The sequence below is a fragment of the Micropterus salmoides genome, unplaced genomic scaffold (assembly GCF_014851395.1).
Source record: "Micropterus salmoides isolate LMB-PRFRI ecotype aquatic unplaced genomic scaffold, ASM1485139v1 Ms_hic_scaffold_13, whole genome shotgun sequence".
Lineage (NCBI taxonomy): Eukaryota > Metazoa > Chordata > Actinopteri > Centrarchiformes > Centrarchidae > Micropterus > Micropterus salmoides.
In genome coordinates, this window is record NW_024040374.1 from 9,878,186 (window position 1) to 9,894,240 (window position 16,055).

Genomic DNA, 16,055 nt, shown 5'->3' on the forward strand with positions numbered 1-16,055 from the left:
TTTATTTATTTTCTTTACTTTTACTGAAAAGAAAACTTCAGGGTTTGACATGAGCACCATTTTGCTTCTATGGGAATAACACATTCTGTTCATTTAGAAATTAAGAACTTCTTTCTGGGAAATGTGGCGCCTCCGACACTACATACAATGAAAAAGGGTCCACATTACTAGAGTACACTGTATTAGTTTGCAGATGGCAGACAAAAAAGTGGAAAATCATGGCATTATATTTATCATCAACAACATATAACAATTACACAGAATAGAACAATCTACACTAGCCAATCTATCTACAGTTGCTGAACTACTGACACATCTGGAGCCACTATAAACACAGTGCTGAATAGACCACCATATTCTGTAAAATCTGCTAACTTAAATATAGCAGCACACTCAAGTACAGAAAAGCATTTTAGTTTTTTGAATGCCATTGTAAACAGGCTTACATTCCACATCCTCTACCAACAACTCTAAATGGTGATTGCTCTCTATGCCGAGCAGGCATCTCCTACAAAACAGAATAAAGTATGGCTTGGCTTCTAAGAGTGCTGTAGTTCTTGATAAAAGAAAGACACAATCTTGCCAGCAAACCTGAAAGTTCATAATGACGTGAGTCATTTGATGTCACAGTCTTATTTTAATTTTCTCTGAAGTCCAGGAACAACACAACTAAGCTTAAATGACATGTTACTGAAATAGTAATAATAAGCCCAAAACACAAACACAGCATTTAAATGACAAATAACACAAGCTAATGAACCTACAACTTAAGGTTATTATTTCCTAATTATAATGATGATTATTATTATGGAAAACAACAGAGGAACTTTTCTATGTTGTATTGATCGGGGCATTTAATTAATGTAACTCACAACATCCGGCTGTTTCCCAGAAGCCAACAGTGCTATGGTAGCTAGCAAAAGCCCATGGCTACAGAAATTAAATAATTCCCCCCCCACTCTTTATTGAAAATATCAAGATTTACAAACAAACAACAGAATCCGTTTCTACAGAATAGGATATGGAGAAAATATAGTCATAGGGAGCAGCTCTTGATACAAACAGGAAATAAGTATGTAGTCTTAGTTACAAAATAAGGATGATTTATAAAAGGAGAAAGAAACATTCAAATAAATAAATTCAAATAAATAACCGGTAGAGATTATAACATAAGGGGAGAATTCAGTCTTTGTTCAGCTATTTACCTCAGTTGGGAAGTGTTTTAGGGTATCATATATTTTTTGTGCTTTAGGACCTTTCAGCATTTTTAGGGATTTTATATATAGTTTAAATTCATATACAAAAACAAACAAATTTGGGAGATGACTTCACAATTCTACATTTGTGAATGAAAAATTTTGCTAGACATACAATTGTATTAGTACAGAGCTCATCACCCTTGCTTTGCAATATCAATCCAAATGTTATGTTGTCTCTGGAGATAGAGGTTGAGAATGACGACATCTGTTGCTTAACCCATTTATGTATATCACACCACAATGTCTGTATCACATTACATGAGAAAAACACATGGTCCATAGCTTCGATATCATTTTCATAAAATTTACATGTGTTATCATCTATCATCTGTCTAAAGCGAAGGCTCACTAATTCTTTAGAGGGGTAAATGTTCATGACTTTGAAGTGTGTTTCTTTCACTTTGGGGGGTATAGGGAGTGTTAGATACATTGTTCTTAATTTAGTAATTGAATCTTTATCAAATTTTTGTAGGATGTTGTTTTTATTTTGTCTTTCAGGGTAAAGGTATTCAGTAAAACAATTTCTAATAAAGTGGTTAGTGCATTTTCTAACCAGAACAAAGATCCCTTGAATTGATAGTGGGGCCAATTGTGGTTATATTGGATGATATGCCAAAATGTTTCTTGTTAGAAAGACAAATTCTTGGGGTAGTGCTCTATGTAATTTAGTAAAGTCTGATTTTAAGGGTTTGAAAGTTATGTACATATAACATTTTCCAATACAAGAGTATTTGTCTGTGAAACTCTGACAATGATATAGGTAATTTGTCAACATTAAAGTCCACTCTAAGAAGAAATTCTAATCCTCCAGTTTTCTTGAATAAGGCATTTGGAATACAATAACAAAAGGAGCTGCTGTGTTTGAGTCCTACATCCTTTGTGTCTTTAACCATACTTCTTTTCTTCATATAATGTGGTCTGTTTCTCCAAATGAAATGTAGGTTGATTTGATTTAATCTGTTTGTTTGGAATGGCATTGGAATAGGCAGCGTAAATACATCTTGATAAACATTCCATCTTAGTCAGGTAAATTCGACCTAGTATTGATAGGTCACTCTGTAGCCATATATTTAGTCTTGACTTGCATTCTTTAATTTTATTTTCTACATTCAGAAATTGGCTTAATTAATTTTTAATAGGGATATTACAGATGTCTTTCAGTGAAGTGTTGTGTACAGCCAGCCATTCACACTTTTTTAAGGCTGATGATACACATGCAACTTTTTGAGCCATGGTGCTGGGCAATTTTGCTAGAGGCAAGTCCGACTATGTTTTAAATGGATAGCGGTGGTGCGGGGCAGGTGGCGGAGTGGTGGGGGAAGGGGATTACAGTAGTAATCTTTACCCATTACCATTGACGACAACGTTGCCCTGCAGGATTGCTCTAAAAGTTGCTCTGTGTATCATCAGCTTAAGTTTAATGTTAGGCTTTGGAGAATTTTTCAGTTTTGGCAATAGCTGTTAAGAGGTCGTGTGGTGTGTGGACAGAGAGGACCCAAATGCAGCACTCTGAGGGAAGGAGGTTTGAGGGAAAAAGGGTGAGAGGGACTGGAGTGGAGGGAGAGGAGGACGTCGGGGAAACACAGGCACGGGGAACCAAGGAGCCTGGGGGCCAGGGAGCTGGGGAACACTGGGGCCGAGGTAGCGAGGAACAGTGGGAGGACAGGGAGGACGCCGTGGGGGAGGTCCGAGGAGGAGTGGGCCGGTGGATGAGCCCAGCCGACTGAACGGAGGACGAGGGTGAGTGTACCTGGGAGGGAAACAGACAGAGAGACAGGGTTAGTTAAAACATGAAAGCCTGAACACAGAAGTGGCACCGGGTATAGAGCAACGACGATCAAGCGAGGATGGTGTGGAGAACCGGAGTTGAAATACAGGCAGTCATAAGGTGATTACTGGCAGGTGTGGGAGGCTGACAAGGTGGCTGATGAGATGCAGGTGCAGGTAGTTGGCTGGGCTCAGGAGCAGAGGGAGAGAGAGCACACAGGAGAGAAAACACAGGGAGGCAGGCAGGGAACAGAAAACCAAGGAAAAAACAGAAAAACTGAAAAAAAGGAGAAAAAACCAGGACACTCACCGTCAGCCACCACTACAATTAGTTGTTGTTGTTTGGTATCTATCTATTAAGAATATTGTTGTATCTGCTAGTTGGCTGATTATAATGTCTGTGCCAAGTACATTAAGTATTTTAATATCATTACAGTTTTTAATATAGATTGCTAGCATTTCTGTGGCTAAGATGAACAGGTATGGTGAGATGGGGCAACTTTGAGGAATACCCACATTCATTTTGAAGCTTGGGGTGGTACCACTAGGTAATAGGACACAGCTATAATTAATTAATATATATTATATCTCGATATAATCCACCAACCAATCCTCTAAACTTGACTCCAAAGCCAAAGTGTTCGAGCGCCGAAAGAATAAATGGATGCTCCACGGAGTCAAATGCTTTATATAAGTATAGAAAGAGAAGGAAACCATCATCCTCTGTTTGGCTTCCATACTCTATGATGTCCATTACCAATCGTTTCAACTGTGGCTTACCCCCTTGCACTGAACTCGGCGCCTGCAGCCGCTTTGCTCCCGCGAGGTTTTAACGTCATGTGACATGGTGACGTTTTGCAGCGCCAGTGAAAGTCGGACACAATTTCCAACCAGCATGCCTTATTTTAAGTCCAGCATGCATCACGTTAAGTCAGCGCTGCACAGCGCCGCTTTAAGTCAAACGCACCTATAGTTGGCTCATTGTAAGCTGTTGCTGCCCTCTCTTGGTAGATAACCTTTTCCTAGAGCTGTTGACTATTGTTTGCTTTTTTTTGTCTGTTAATTGACTAAATGATGAATCTACTTATTACTTCATCTCCAATAAGAGACGTTGACATTAAAATGGCTGATTTTTACAAATGTTTCAGATACTCAAGCCAGCCACAGAAGGAATGTGCATACTTTTATTTTTAGTAATGCAAAAATAACCAATCAGCCATATGAATTTCTTATTTTTAGGTTTGGCATGATCATAGAAAACATGCTTCTTTTAAAAGTAAAGTTACACAATTAAATCACTACAGTTTATATTCCAACAAATAACACAAAGAGATTCATGGACAGCATGGTGGGTTGTTGATGAAGTTGTCTTGACAGCATCAGGGATCATGGCCATTGTTGCTGTTTTATGACATAACAGATAATACAAAAATTCATACCAAAAACATGTTTATGTCCACATTGTCTTTTCTTCAGTCACTTAATTTGGCAAGAAAAACTTTCGTCACATTGAGCTGCACTTAATGGCAATAGCACATTATGAATGTGACTTCTTAGTACCCTTTATCTCAGTACCAACAAACACCATAACCTTTACAACACTTACATAAGCATAATATTTATCTCAAAGTGACCTCTGTTTGTTAAGCAGTGCTTTAACACAGCTTTTAAAAGGGGACCACAAATGTGATGTAATATGAATGTAAATGAACTACCTAAGGAAACAGTCCCCATTTTGCAGAGATTAATCAGAAAAGCAAAGGCCACAACACTGAATCAGTGTAGCTTTCAGTAAATGATATCAAACTTTGCGTGTCCTCTTACATCAAGCATAACATTTTAAAACATTCTCAAATATATTTTGGCCAAAGTTTGGTGGACAAGCAGTTGTGTGGGGGAAAATTTCTGTTTATGGTTTCTGTGATAAAGATGCATTGATCCCTTTATATTTATCTTTAGCACAAACAATATTTGTCTTTTATGTATAAAACATGAGGTAATAATGTTTGACAGGGATGTGACAGTCTGAGGAGCCAGGGTGTGTTTACATACATTCACTTCCACTTACTGTCGATTACTACTGCAAGAACAGTAATGATATGCTATATTACAGGAATAGCTCATCATTTGGGGAAATATGGTTTTTCTCTTTCTTACTATTCTACAAAAGAATATGTAGCTGGAACCAGCAGCTGGTTAGCTTAGCTTGGCACAAAGACTGGAAACCGGGGGAAACAGCTAATCTTACTCTCTGTACAAAGCTAACAGTATTTGCCTACCATCGCCTCTAAAAGTCACCAACTAATTAAATTTGTTGTGTTGAATCTGTACAAAAACTGGTGTGGAAAAATGACAATTCGCTGTTTTACTGAGATTATTTGGCTGGCAGCAGTTGAAACAAGTGGAGACTCTGGGAAGTTACTGGTCACGGAAATATTCCAGCACATAACCTTGTAAAACATGTTGTTTTTACACTTCAGGTTTTGGACGGATTTAACAAAGGAGATAAAGCGTGTTATAGAGGCGTTGGCAGGCAGACATTGATACCTTTGGACAAAGCCTGGCAAGTTGTTTCCCACTGTTTCTAGACTTCATGCTAAGCTAACTAACCAGCTGCTCGCTGTATCAGACATGGAAATGAACTTGATCATCTCATCTAACTCTGCAAGAAAGTGAATCAGCATATTCCCCAAAATGTTGAAATATTCCTTATAGCATACAAAATATGTCTTGTATATACAGTACTTTGTTTAGTACAATATACAATACAATCCACATGCCTTTCTTTTTGTAAAATCTGTACAAGGTGACACTATGCAGTCTTCGCAAATACATTTGGTAACAAAGTCTGATATTTCATCCCACATATCAAACATGACAGACTTTAGGTGTGGTCTTAACAACATGTCCCAGTTGTGACGATAAAAAGCTCTGAAATCTGCAACTGTAGGCCAGCTCTGCCTGTAAAAGTGGCACTGCTATGGCTTCATTTTGACATAAAACATGAAAAAGAAGGAAAACATATTGGATGGGAGGAGGTAGTACAGGCACATGGCCTCATGTTAGAATGAGACAGAGAGAGATCAGATGGAGGTCAAAACAAAACCAAACAAGTGCTCCAAACACACATACTTGTAAAGACAAATACACATTTTTTGTTTCCCTGAAAGCAGCTTTGGTGTGACTTCCACCAAACTTTACAGAGCTAATGTGGGAAAAGCTGACATCTGCACTCACAAACAGGACCATAAACTTCTGAGGTCCCAGTTTGTATTCAAAACATTCAGTTTGAGCTTAGTATGTAATCTTTTGTGAGCTCTGATTCCTCCTAATCTGATCTTGGCCCTTCCCACTCTGGAGTCAGCAGGGTTCACTGTCCCGGTGCGTAGGGCCAGCTGATGGAGCTCCCTGATAGCTGCATGTCTCGGATCAGTGTCTCGATTGGTGTCTTGCCCACAAGTCGCATGAAGAAGAGCTGGGAGATGAGGTTGGCTGGCACGGCGCGCAGAGCAGGGAGGCGCAGCAGTAAGCGGCCGAAGCGCTGAGGTTGGCTGGGGTACTGCAACCTCTCATACTCTGTCAGGGCGACCTGGGCCTTCTCCTGCAGAGACTCCACATGGGCTGGGTCTGTCAGACCACAAGCATCTGCAGGGCAAAGAATCAAAGGATTATCACTATTTGATGTTTTTATTCTGCTTAGTTTTTGCAGATTTTCTAGATTAGGCTTGTGGCTTCTTTTATCTCATAGACACTGAAATTAAATTACAAGTACATTTTGGGGGAAAATACACTTATTTGCTTACTTGGCAAGAAATAGATGAGAAGATTGATACTTTCAAATCTGTATGATAAATAAGCTATAGCCATCGGAAATGAGGAAAACAGCTAGCTTGGTTCCATCCAAAGGTAGCAAAATCCACCTACTAGCCCCTCTAAAAAAGTCACACTACCCCCAGTGAAACCACAACTTGCTTTCTTGTACAGATTAAACCAACAAGAACATGTTAATTAGTGATCTTTAGATGTGCTGATAGGCAGATGTTGTTATCTTTGTACAAAGCCAGGTTGAATTCTCCCCCTTCAGTGAGGTCAGAGGTCACATTCCGTCAAATCAAAGGATCCCTGGAGCTGTTAGGGATTGTCTTACTGGTCCAGAAACCTGAACCCTACATAAAAACCTCATTCAGACAGTTAGGTTTTGTTTTTTTTGTAAAGACACTTGGGATCAGTTGACAATAAAGACATCCAGTTACAGCAGCTACCATCACTCAGATAAACCTTGTAAAAATCTACCAAACTTACCAGGTGAAAACAGTGCAATGGCTTTCAGACAGCTGTACTCAGCTGTGTCCACCTGTAGCCTGTTCAGCTTGTCCACCTGGTCCTGGAAAACCCTGACCTGGTCCATGAAGGACACCACGCGCTCAGCAGACATAGGCGACGAGTGAAACCCGGCAGCTGCCAGCAGAGGCGCCATATGTATAGGCAAAGCAGACTGAGCTGCGTTCAGGATAAACAGTTCACTCCAGCTCAGCCTCAGCAACGCCACCTGTAGAGTTGATTGGAAATTAATAAATTGTCACTTAGTTCCCAAAATAAGTTTTTCACAGCATAAACTTTGACTTGTTATAGTAGGAAAATCTGAGGTTTTACTTACAACACAGGTTATACGTATAGGTCATGACAGTGAGACAATGAGCCAGCATGCACAATATCAGGACCCTGAAACTGAAGCCGTTAAATGGAATTCGGTAATCATTAATTTTATTACACCTGTGCTTTTCCTACTGTGACATACTACTACTGTCAAAATGTCATCCGTAAAAATGACCATCTGGAGGTCAGGATCACTAAAGTCAATCTAAGGGGTCACGAGATGATTAAATAAATAAGGAAGAATAAGAAACTTGATTTTTGTCTTCGAAACAATAGATGCTTTCATCTCTTCAGGCCTTTAAAAATCCATCAAATCACTCTTTTGCAGAACTCACAAATCTAGTTCCCACTAAAGCAATAACCTATGTAGTTACTGCTTGATTTCAAGGGGTCACAAGTGAAAAGTATTGGGAACCGCTAACTTTGGAGCAGATCAGCATTTCTTTGTATCCTTTAAAACAATGGTCATTTGAAACTGCTGTACTCCAGGCAACTTTGAATTTTGGAGTCGTGTTTAAATTTGACTATAGTCACGTTTATCAACATGAATTGTCCGTTTACTTAAAATTAAGGCAAACATATATCTTTCCATACCCTGCACTAACTTGTTTGCTACAATTTATTTTTTTGGTATTTTGTTGACATCACAGCTCCCATCTGAATGTAGTTTGGGCAAATGGGAGATCTATGAGGTTTTAGTAACATTCTATGAGATAAGATTATGGTTAAGGCTAAACAATACTGGTTTAATTTTACATTAAAAAGCTGCATGGTGTTGCTTTAGCTATAGTAATAACACCTGGATTTTAAAATCTACTCTACTGCAACTGTAAACAGGTGTTTTTCACCAGGTATGTCTTGACTGACCTGCTCTGAAACTGGTAGTTCTGGGAAATATGGGATATTTCTGGCCCATTCGATGGTGCTGAAGAGGAGCCTTGCGGCCAGCTCACAGATGCTGTCGATGCCCATGACAGAAGCTCCGCTAGCAGATGCCTGCATCTGTGCCTGACTGTATGGGGCCCCGTAGCGGCTGTTGGGGTACGGCTCAGCCCGGAGGAGCTGCGAGATGAGCTCTGACACTGGCTGCCCGTTGAAGTAGTCCGTCCCAAGGTGACCTGGCACTGCACCTCCAATCCCACCTGCCAGGGAGTTTGGGCTGATACCTGGGTGAGATGGAGGGATTCGACCCCTCTGGACTGCTGCAGAAATAAAATGAATGGAGACAGAAAGACAACAGAATGAGAGTCAAATGCAGTGAAAAAATGTCAGATGTTTCTTGATGTTTGAGACATTTGCCATCAAACAACTGTTTCTGCTGCAAAAGGTTTTGAAGCAACATCCTACAATGTTCTACTCTACGTAAAAGTAGAAGAAAAAAACAAACATACTAGCACTTTACTAATAATAATCACAATAATAAAAATATGCACCATTAAAAGTAAAATGTGTTCTTTTACTGTTCTACAGAATAAAATCCAATGAGTTCCTCTTAATAGAGAACTACATAGTTCAGAGTGATCATTGTTGATTTGTTTCCAGTGTAAATAAAAAGTATTAAGTACGCAAAAGTGCTAATCAATTATAATTAATAATTTTTAAGGAAATGTCTGTCTTTTTAGACGCTAAATGCTACACTATGTTCTCCAGTCAGTCGGTAACTGTGTCTGTCTGCATTTTGGTGTTTGCCAGGCAGTGTACAGTGGGATTATCCAAGTTTATTTGTGTGTTAAAAACAGCTGCCTGTTGCATATGGAAATATGGATAACTACAGTCTCTCCGCCACAGACTGGGTAGGCTGTGTGTCCAGCATGTATGCATGAGAGTCGTGGAATATAATTTTAATAATTTTTTCTGTATTGTAAACTTCAGTGTTTATATAGAGGCAACACTTTTAATAAAGTGTTTTTGTATAGTATAGTCTACATTTTCTTTAAGATGCATAGAATAGTGTAATGGTATTGTAACCGAGCAACATGTGTTCCCCTAACTGTATGAACAATAATCTTGACGAGATAAGATACTGTAAGTTTAAACTTCTGAATTTAAACATTCTTATTTATTTACAACATTTTGTACACCACACAAAATAAATCCCCACCCTCTTGCCTCAACAAAAAGGAGTTGACTCTCATTCAATTGTTCCTTTTGCGATTTACATATCGTGTATCATGCCTAACTTTAGTAAATTATATATTAGGTATGGAATCAATCTGCAGATCCTCGGGTTCATGATAAGACTAAACGTTTCTATGGATGTCAGCTTTTGAGCCACAACAAGAGCCTAACTGTGGTCTGCAAAATACTAGGTAGTCCTTGTTTTTAGTCTACCCAATTACAGCAAATGCCTTTTGCTATGTTGTAACACATATTGATAAATTGCAAATACTGCTGGAAAGATGAAAGCATCAAGTTAAGTAATACTACTATCAAATTGTGTTGCTTTCATCACCAACCTTCTAACAATATAATTATGAGTTACTGATAGAAGTCCTTAGTGATTATAATCTAATGCCAATATCCTGACTTCTCTGTGTGAGATTAATGCACAACTGCCCTTCCTGTACCAAACTTTAATGGACACTACTGGCTGTTTGTAGTGAATATATTGTAGTGTGCTTCCCTGACTGGGTTAAAGGTGAATCAGACAATTCCAGGTAATGTGGAAACAGTGCAACCTGCGTCACAGCCACGGTCAACATGGGTCATTAATAACCAGGCCCAATATATCCTCCGGCACACTGTCACCTCAGTGCACATTATGTATGGGACAGCTCACGGTATCCACTGACACTGAGACTGAAATACAAGTACGGTCAGGTTAAAGGTGACTAGAATACAGTTACAAATGGGTTTGAAATAGTTTGTGAAGTGATGATAAGGGTAGGACTGCTGGAATGATAATAATTACATCAGGAGAAATGGGAATCATCTCTTCTTACCTAATCAACCTTGCAGAAATTAAGCATATCACAACTGTAATTAAATAGATATATATAAGTTTCAACAGAGACACAGACATCTTGGGGGGTTACTTTTGACAGAGCAGAACACGGAGCAGAGTGAACTTGTCAACTTGTTGTTTTTCTGTTATGCAAATCAAATGTTGTTGGCTCTAGTTGCAACCTTGTCCCTGAAGCTCACCAGCTGAAAGGAGTCAAGCACCAGGGTGAAAAAATGGTTTGGTTGACAGTATAAACATGGTGCTTGGAGCCCTGGGAAGTGTCAGTGGCTGTTTCTGTCGTAGTAGGTGACAGTTTTTCTGCGAATTACCTATTTCTGATATATTTGCATGCGTGCTTCTGGGCGTTTGTGATTGTGTAGCTTTGTTTAGGGGCATTTGTACATGAATCAGGGTGTTGGTATGTATAGAGGATATGATTGGTTTAATCCTCAGTGCTGGAAGGGGACTATGTACATTTCCTCATGTGCTGTACTTTTGAGGTACTGATGTACTTTACTTACACTTCTACTTCACTAGAGTTTTTGCACTCCACTACATTTATTTGACACCTGCAATTACTTTGAAGATCAACATATTTTCTCAAACATATATGATTAATATTATGTACAAATATATAATATATAAATTAATAAATATTAACCTATCCAACAGTATATGAAATAGATAAAACTGGCTCCATCTTGACCGACTACAACCTTAAAAGGCTGCTTACACATCATTAATAATAATAACTATGAAAGGGGCAATTCTAGTACTTTTACTGTTAATATCTCAATGGAATTGGCTGAGCATACTTATCTGCTTACTTAAGTAAAATTTTAAAAGCAGAACTTTTCACTTTTATGTATGTTTACTTTCTAGTTTTACTTGGATAAACATTCATTATTTTTTTGGGCCACTTGGTGGCAGCGCAACAGATGTAAACATAACCCTGACATCCAGCATTATCACTTTTTAAGTTGATATGGGAAATGTTAGCAAGAAGTTGCCTATTTTGCACATCCAGCAAATTTATCATTCATTTGGGGTTGACCTTCTGTCGGTCTGTTTCTCTTTAGCTGATAAATGCTTCACTGTGTTCACAAGCAAGTCTTTATGCTAGCAGCTAACAGTGTCTGTCTGCTTATTGGAATTTGTCAGGCAGTGTACAGTAGGTTGATCAGAGCTGAAAACAGCTGCCTGTTGCTTCCGGAAACATTTATAATGAGGGCGGACCAAAACAATAAAGTTGTGGGCCGTAAAACCAAAACAATGAGCTGAAAGATGCTAAATTGTCTGATCACTGAGATCTGAGCAGAACTAGAGAGTCAGGTGATAATTCTCTGTAGGTTTGTCACCACGAGCGACCTTCACATTACACACTCTGATTCATTGTTAATATAAAAATAGCAATTAGTGCAGCTTTCATTATAGGGTCATCCACTACTGTGAAACCTAAAACTACAACAATAACCTCAGACGTTCATATGACATGGTTTCAGTCATATATTTGTCACCTCGAGCAGTGATAAGCTCATTCATGTGTTTACTAATCCTATAAAAACACATTTAACCTGCTTTGATAGCTTTGATACCTTCTTTGCGCATTCCAACACGGAAACATTTCTTCAGACGACAGTATTGGCACTGGTTGCGGTGATGCTGGTCGATTTGACATTCTCGATTTGATCTGCACAAAGGAAACCAAAGACAAGACACTTGAAGAACAAAAAGTATTTGATATTCATGGTCCCTGATAGTAAACTGGAAATACTTGAAAAAGCTTCAAACAAGTGAGTTTCCTATAAGGAAGAGAAGTTTACATATCCCCCCCCCTTCTCTCTCTGTCTTTTTCTTTCTCACTCTCTCTCTAGCTGACCTCTGTGATGAGTGAACTGTGTGGCATGGCTGAAAAGCTATCAAGGCTGTGACCTTTGTAAATCATCGGCCCTGTACGCCCTTGTGTGTTGCCTTTTACAGCAGGACGAGGTCTTCCAATATTTCATAAGGAACCCTTTTAAGCACAACAGGGCAAAAACAACAGAGTTAGTGCATTATTATGTGGAAGAAATAGCTATCCATAGGTATAGGTGAGAGTAGTTTTAGTAAGAGCACAGAATAGAGTTGCAACATTGTGTTCTTGTGGTGAAGAATAATGGGAATGTTGACCTTCTGAGGCAATCCATCCTCACATGACTGACCTTCAGGGCTTTCATTTCTTTTTTCCCCCTCCTAGGGCTGTTTGTGAGACGAATCCAAGGTTGGAACATATCATTCTGGAGAAAAATGGACTAATCTGCTCTTGTCTTCATGAATGTGAATGACTACAAAGGGGCTTATAAAAAACTTTACTTTAAAGCCACTTCACTTTAACTCCTCCAACACACACGTTCACATATTTTGCATTTAAAAGCACTATATAAATGTTTACCAAATGGTTTACTACACACTTTAATATAGTTGTACGCAGATATAAGGACAAGTTTGTATTATTGTGCAGTTGTCAATAATTAAAATTTGTCCAATAAAGACACATTTTATATTATTATTATATTTTCATCCATTATCTGTTTATCCACCAACTTCCACATATTGGTGTCCACAGGAGGAGTTACAGTTGTTGACAAATATGTTATTAAACAAATATGTTGTGTTAATTAACAATTTATTAAATGTATAGTAAAGTGTTACAACTATGTAGTCCAACAAGAGTGAGCAAAATAAATTAAATGTGAGTTTTTTTTAATTCTACATCTACTTGAAAGACTAGAAAGAAAACAAGACTGAAATCTGAATCTCCCATCCCTTACCTGCAGGAGTAGTTGAGGTTTCGTCTGATGCTCCTCTTAAAGAAGCTCTTACAGCCCTCGCAGGTGAACACTCCATAGTGCTTCCCGCTGGACTTGTCCCCGCACACCACACAGTCCACCACGCAGGCCTTGTCCTCGTCCCCAACATCTACATCGCTGCTTCCGGCTTGAGGTGAGCCCTCCTCTTCCTCCCTCCTCAGGTAAGCCTTCTCCCCCAGTCCATTAGTGTCCCCGTTGGGGTTGCCCCATCCCCCGCTCACCATGGCCATATTCTCTGAGACACACAGCCCTGTAAGTGGATCATACACAGACCCGCCCTGCTCCCCAGCTTCCAACTACCCTCAAAAGTCTAAAAACTGGTTCCAGACAACAAAACAGTGGTTCCAGGCTTGTGTTAAAGGCAGGTTTTGTCCAAGATGATCTAAAAGTTTGATAAAAAGTCGTCCCGGACTCCGCCGTGTTGACCTTTCCCCCCTTTGCCGTCTTGTTGGTCCTTCCCAGTGCTGTTTTCTCTCTCTCTTCTTTAATCCCTCTGCTCTCTCTGTTCTTGTCTTTCACCTCTGTGTTCTCTGCCCTGACCTCCAATCAATGGCTCTCGAGGTCTGAGAAAACTTCAGACACACTGAGTGGTTCAGAGTTCAGGCAGGAGAAAAGGGTGCAGCCTTGCTCTTTTCACAGGAAACAATAAATTACACTTAGTCTCCTTCTCTCTTTTTCCCTCCCTCTCACTTTCTCTCTCCTCGTCTCCCCCCTTGGAAAAAAAAACACCTCACCTCTCCCTCATAGTGACAAGGGACAAAACAGCGTTGCTCTCCAAATGAACAAGAAGCTCTGCCCGTCTCTCAGCACACGACTTTCTCCCAGAAGGACAAGCAAGCAGGAGGAAAATAAAACACAGCTCTCCTTCAGGCAGGGTTAAACTGCCCTGCCCTCTCCTCCAACTTATAAACTAGTCCAACCAGTTCCTGTTGTACAGAGGTGTTATCTGCTGATCTGAGGCAGTTCTAGTCCAGACTCACTTTTGACTTGTCGAGGCTGTTACAGAAGCAGAGGTGATGGTGATGAAGAGGAAATAATATTTTGATCTGGAAATTCTCATTCATGTCCAAACCTCCACCCCCCAACAAATTATGAGGAGTATTGGAAATTGGATTTTCTTTCTTTGGTATTCTGAGGGAGATTGCCACAGAGCTACTTTAGCTTTTATATCCAAAGTGTATTTTAGCTCAGGAACACCTCCGTGCTATAAATAACCAAAAAGATACAGCTGAAACTGATTCCACACTTCATATTAAAATAACAAGTGGTGACAAAGACAATACACTCCTTCACTCCTAGAATAATGTCTCTGTGGTCTCTGCAGCAACAAAGTTCATCAAATAAGTCCTCCTCTTTTGTGTCTGTGGTGAAATTATGTTTTCTTGCGGCTCCTCCAACTCTTAAGAGTCTGTAGAGTATGTGGTTCCAGAGGCTCAAATGTCACAGAAAAAACAACGAGCCAAAATAAAAGCAGAGTTGAGAAACATCCTTAGTCACAGTTGCGCCTCCACTCTCAAAGCTCCACAAAGTGTTGTCTCTCTCTTCCTTCTCTTGTTTTGTTAGTGCTTGTCCATCCAGCAGAAACAACCAGAGGCCAGAACCTCTTTGCATTCCCTGTCAGCAAGTCAGGGTGTACTGTTGCACTCTTAACCAATACTGCCCGTCCTTCTTTTTCTTTTCCGCCTTTCTTTCTGCTGGCCCCGGCAGGAATAAATTAGGCAAACAAGCGCAGGAAAAACACGGTCATAGACCATTTAGTGAAAGCCAGACGCTGCAGTGGAGAACAGCCCAGAGATAGCCTCTTCTCCTGCTCCTCTCAATCCCCTCTGTGTCTCTGCCTCGCTCCCTCCTTTAGGGAGAGTGAGCGTGTGTCTGTGTGCTGAGGGATTTGACACTGCTATTCAAGCCCTGCAGTTGCCATGGCACTGGATCCCTTATAAGGCCAGCAGAGTCAAAGAGCACAGAGTGAGCTGCAGCCACACACACAAACACAGCACACACACACACACAGAAAGAATGCCTGGCTGCCTGACTGGCTGCCTGTTTCCCCCCTGACCCCGGGGCCAGCCTGGGAGCAAGGGGGAGTTAACCCAAACACTGCCGCAAGACAAAGAGGGGGGCCTCGGGTTGACACACAGCACATGGCCCTAACCCTCATGTTCTCCACTCCACTTTAATCCTTAAGAATTGCTCTGACTTTGTTGACCCAACAATAACAGGGTGGGCCTGTTGTTGTTGAGCAACTTGTCAAAAGGTTATATGATATGGCACTGGCTCCTTTTCACACCTGCTCACAATGCTCACATTCACAGGTCTGTGTGAAGGTTGCCAGAGATCCTGGTGAGCCGCTGTATCCTGGATGGTACTGGTTGTGTTTTTGTGTATATAGTTTAAAGGATTGATTAGTATTGAACATCTATAAAGTTGTTGGACCTGCGAGAAAAGAAGAATTGTCAAAATCAATAAAGCCAGATTTTCTGACTTTTAATCCAGTGTCCCTAGGAATTACTTCCATACTAGAAGATTCTGCATTTATGTCCACTGCACACAGTAGTGTGCACTGTATGCAGTGTGATGGAA

The 16,055-nt window shown here is 40.1% G+C and overlaps 1 protein-coding gene across 2 annotated transcripts; it reads right to left on the reverse strand.

The window, feature by feature from the left end:
* Nucleotides 1–4,196: 4,196 nt before the first annotated feature.
* LOC119900454 (nuclear receptor subfamily 2 group F member 6-like) lies at nucleotides 4,197–15,354 on the reverse strand. Of its 2 annotated transcripts, none has more exons than XM_038715421.1 (5): nucleotides 13,437–15,354; nucleotides 12,222–12,316; nucleotides 8,550–8,881; nucleotides 7,329–7,575; nucleotides 4,197–6,671 (listed from the first exon to the last, which is right to left on the reverse strand). In XM_038715421.1, the coding sequence occupies exons 1-5, from the start codon at nucleotides 13,703–13,705 to the stop codon at nucleotides 6,397–6,399; spliced, it is 1,218 nt and encodes a 405-aa protein (XP_038571349.1). In that variant the 5' UTR covers nucleotides 13,706–15,354; the 3' UTR covers nucleotides 4,197–6,396. The 2 variants fall into 2 exon arrangements, with proteins under 2 accessions (XP_038571349.1, XP_038571348.1); XM_038715420.1 differs by having other exon boundaries at nucleotides 8,550–8,884; nucleotides 13,437–15,352.
* Nucleotides 15,355–16,055: the final 701 nt, after the last annotated feature.

Excerpts from the sequence above, each read along its gene's own strand:
- LOC119900454 (XM_038715420.1), bottom strand. The coding sequence starts at position 13,705 with ATGGCCATGGTGAGCGGGGGATGGGGCAACCCCAACGGGGACACTAAT. Across the intron at positions 7,576-8,549 it reads AACTACCAGTTTCAGAGCAG|GTGGCGTTGCTGAGGCTGAG; the intron begins GTCAGTCAAGAC and ends TCAACTCTACAG. Across the intron at positions 6,672-7,328 it reads CATTGCACTGTTTTCACCTG|ATGCTTGTGGTCTGACAGAC; the intron begins GTAAGTTTGGTA and ends TTTGCCCTGCAG.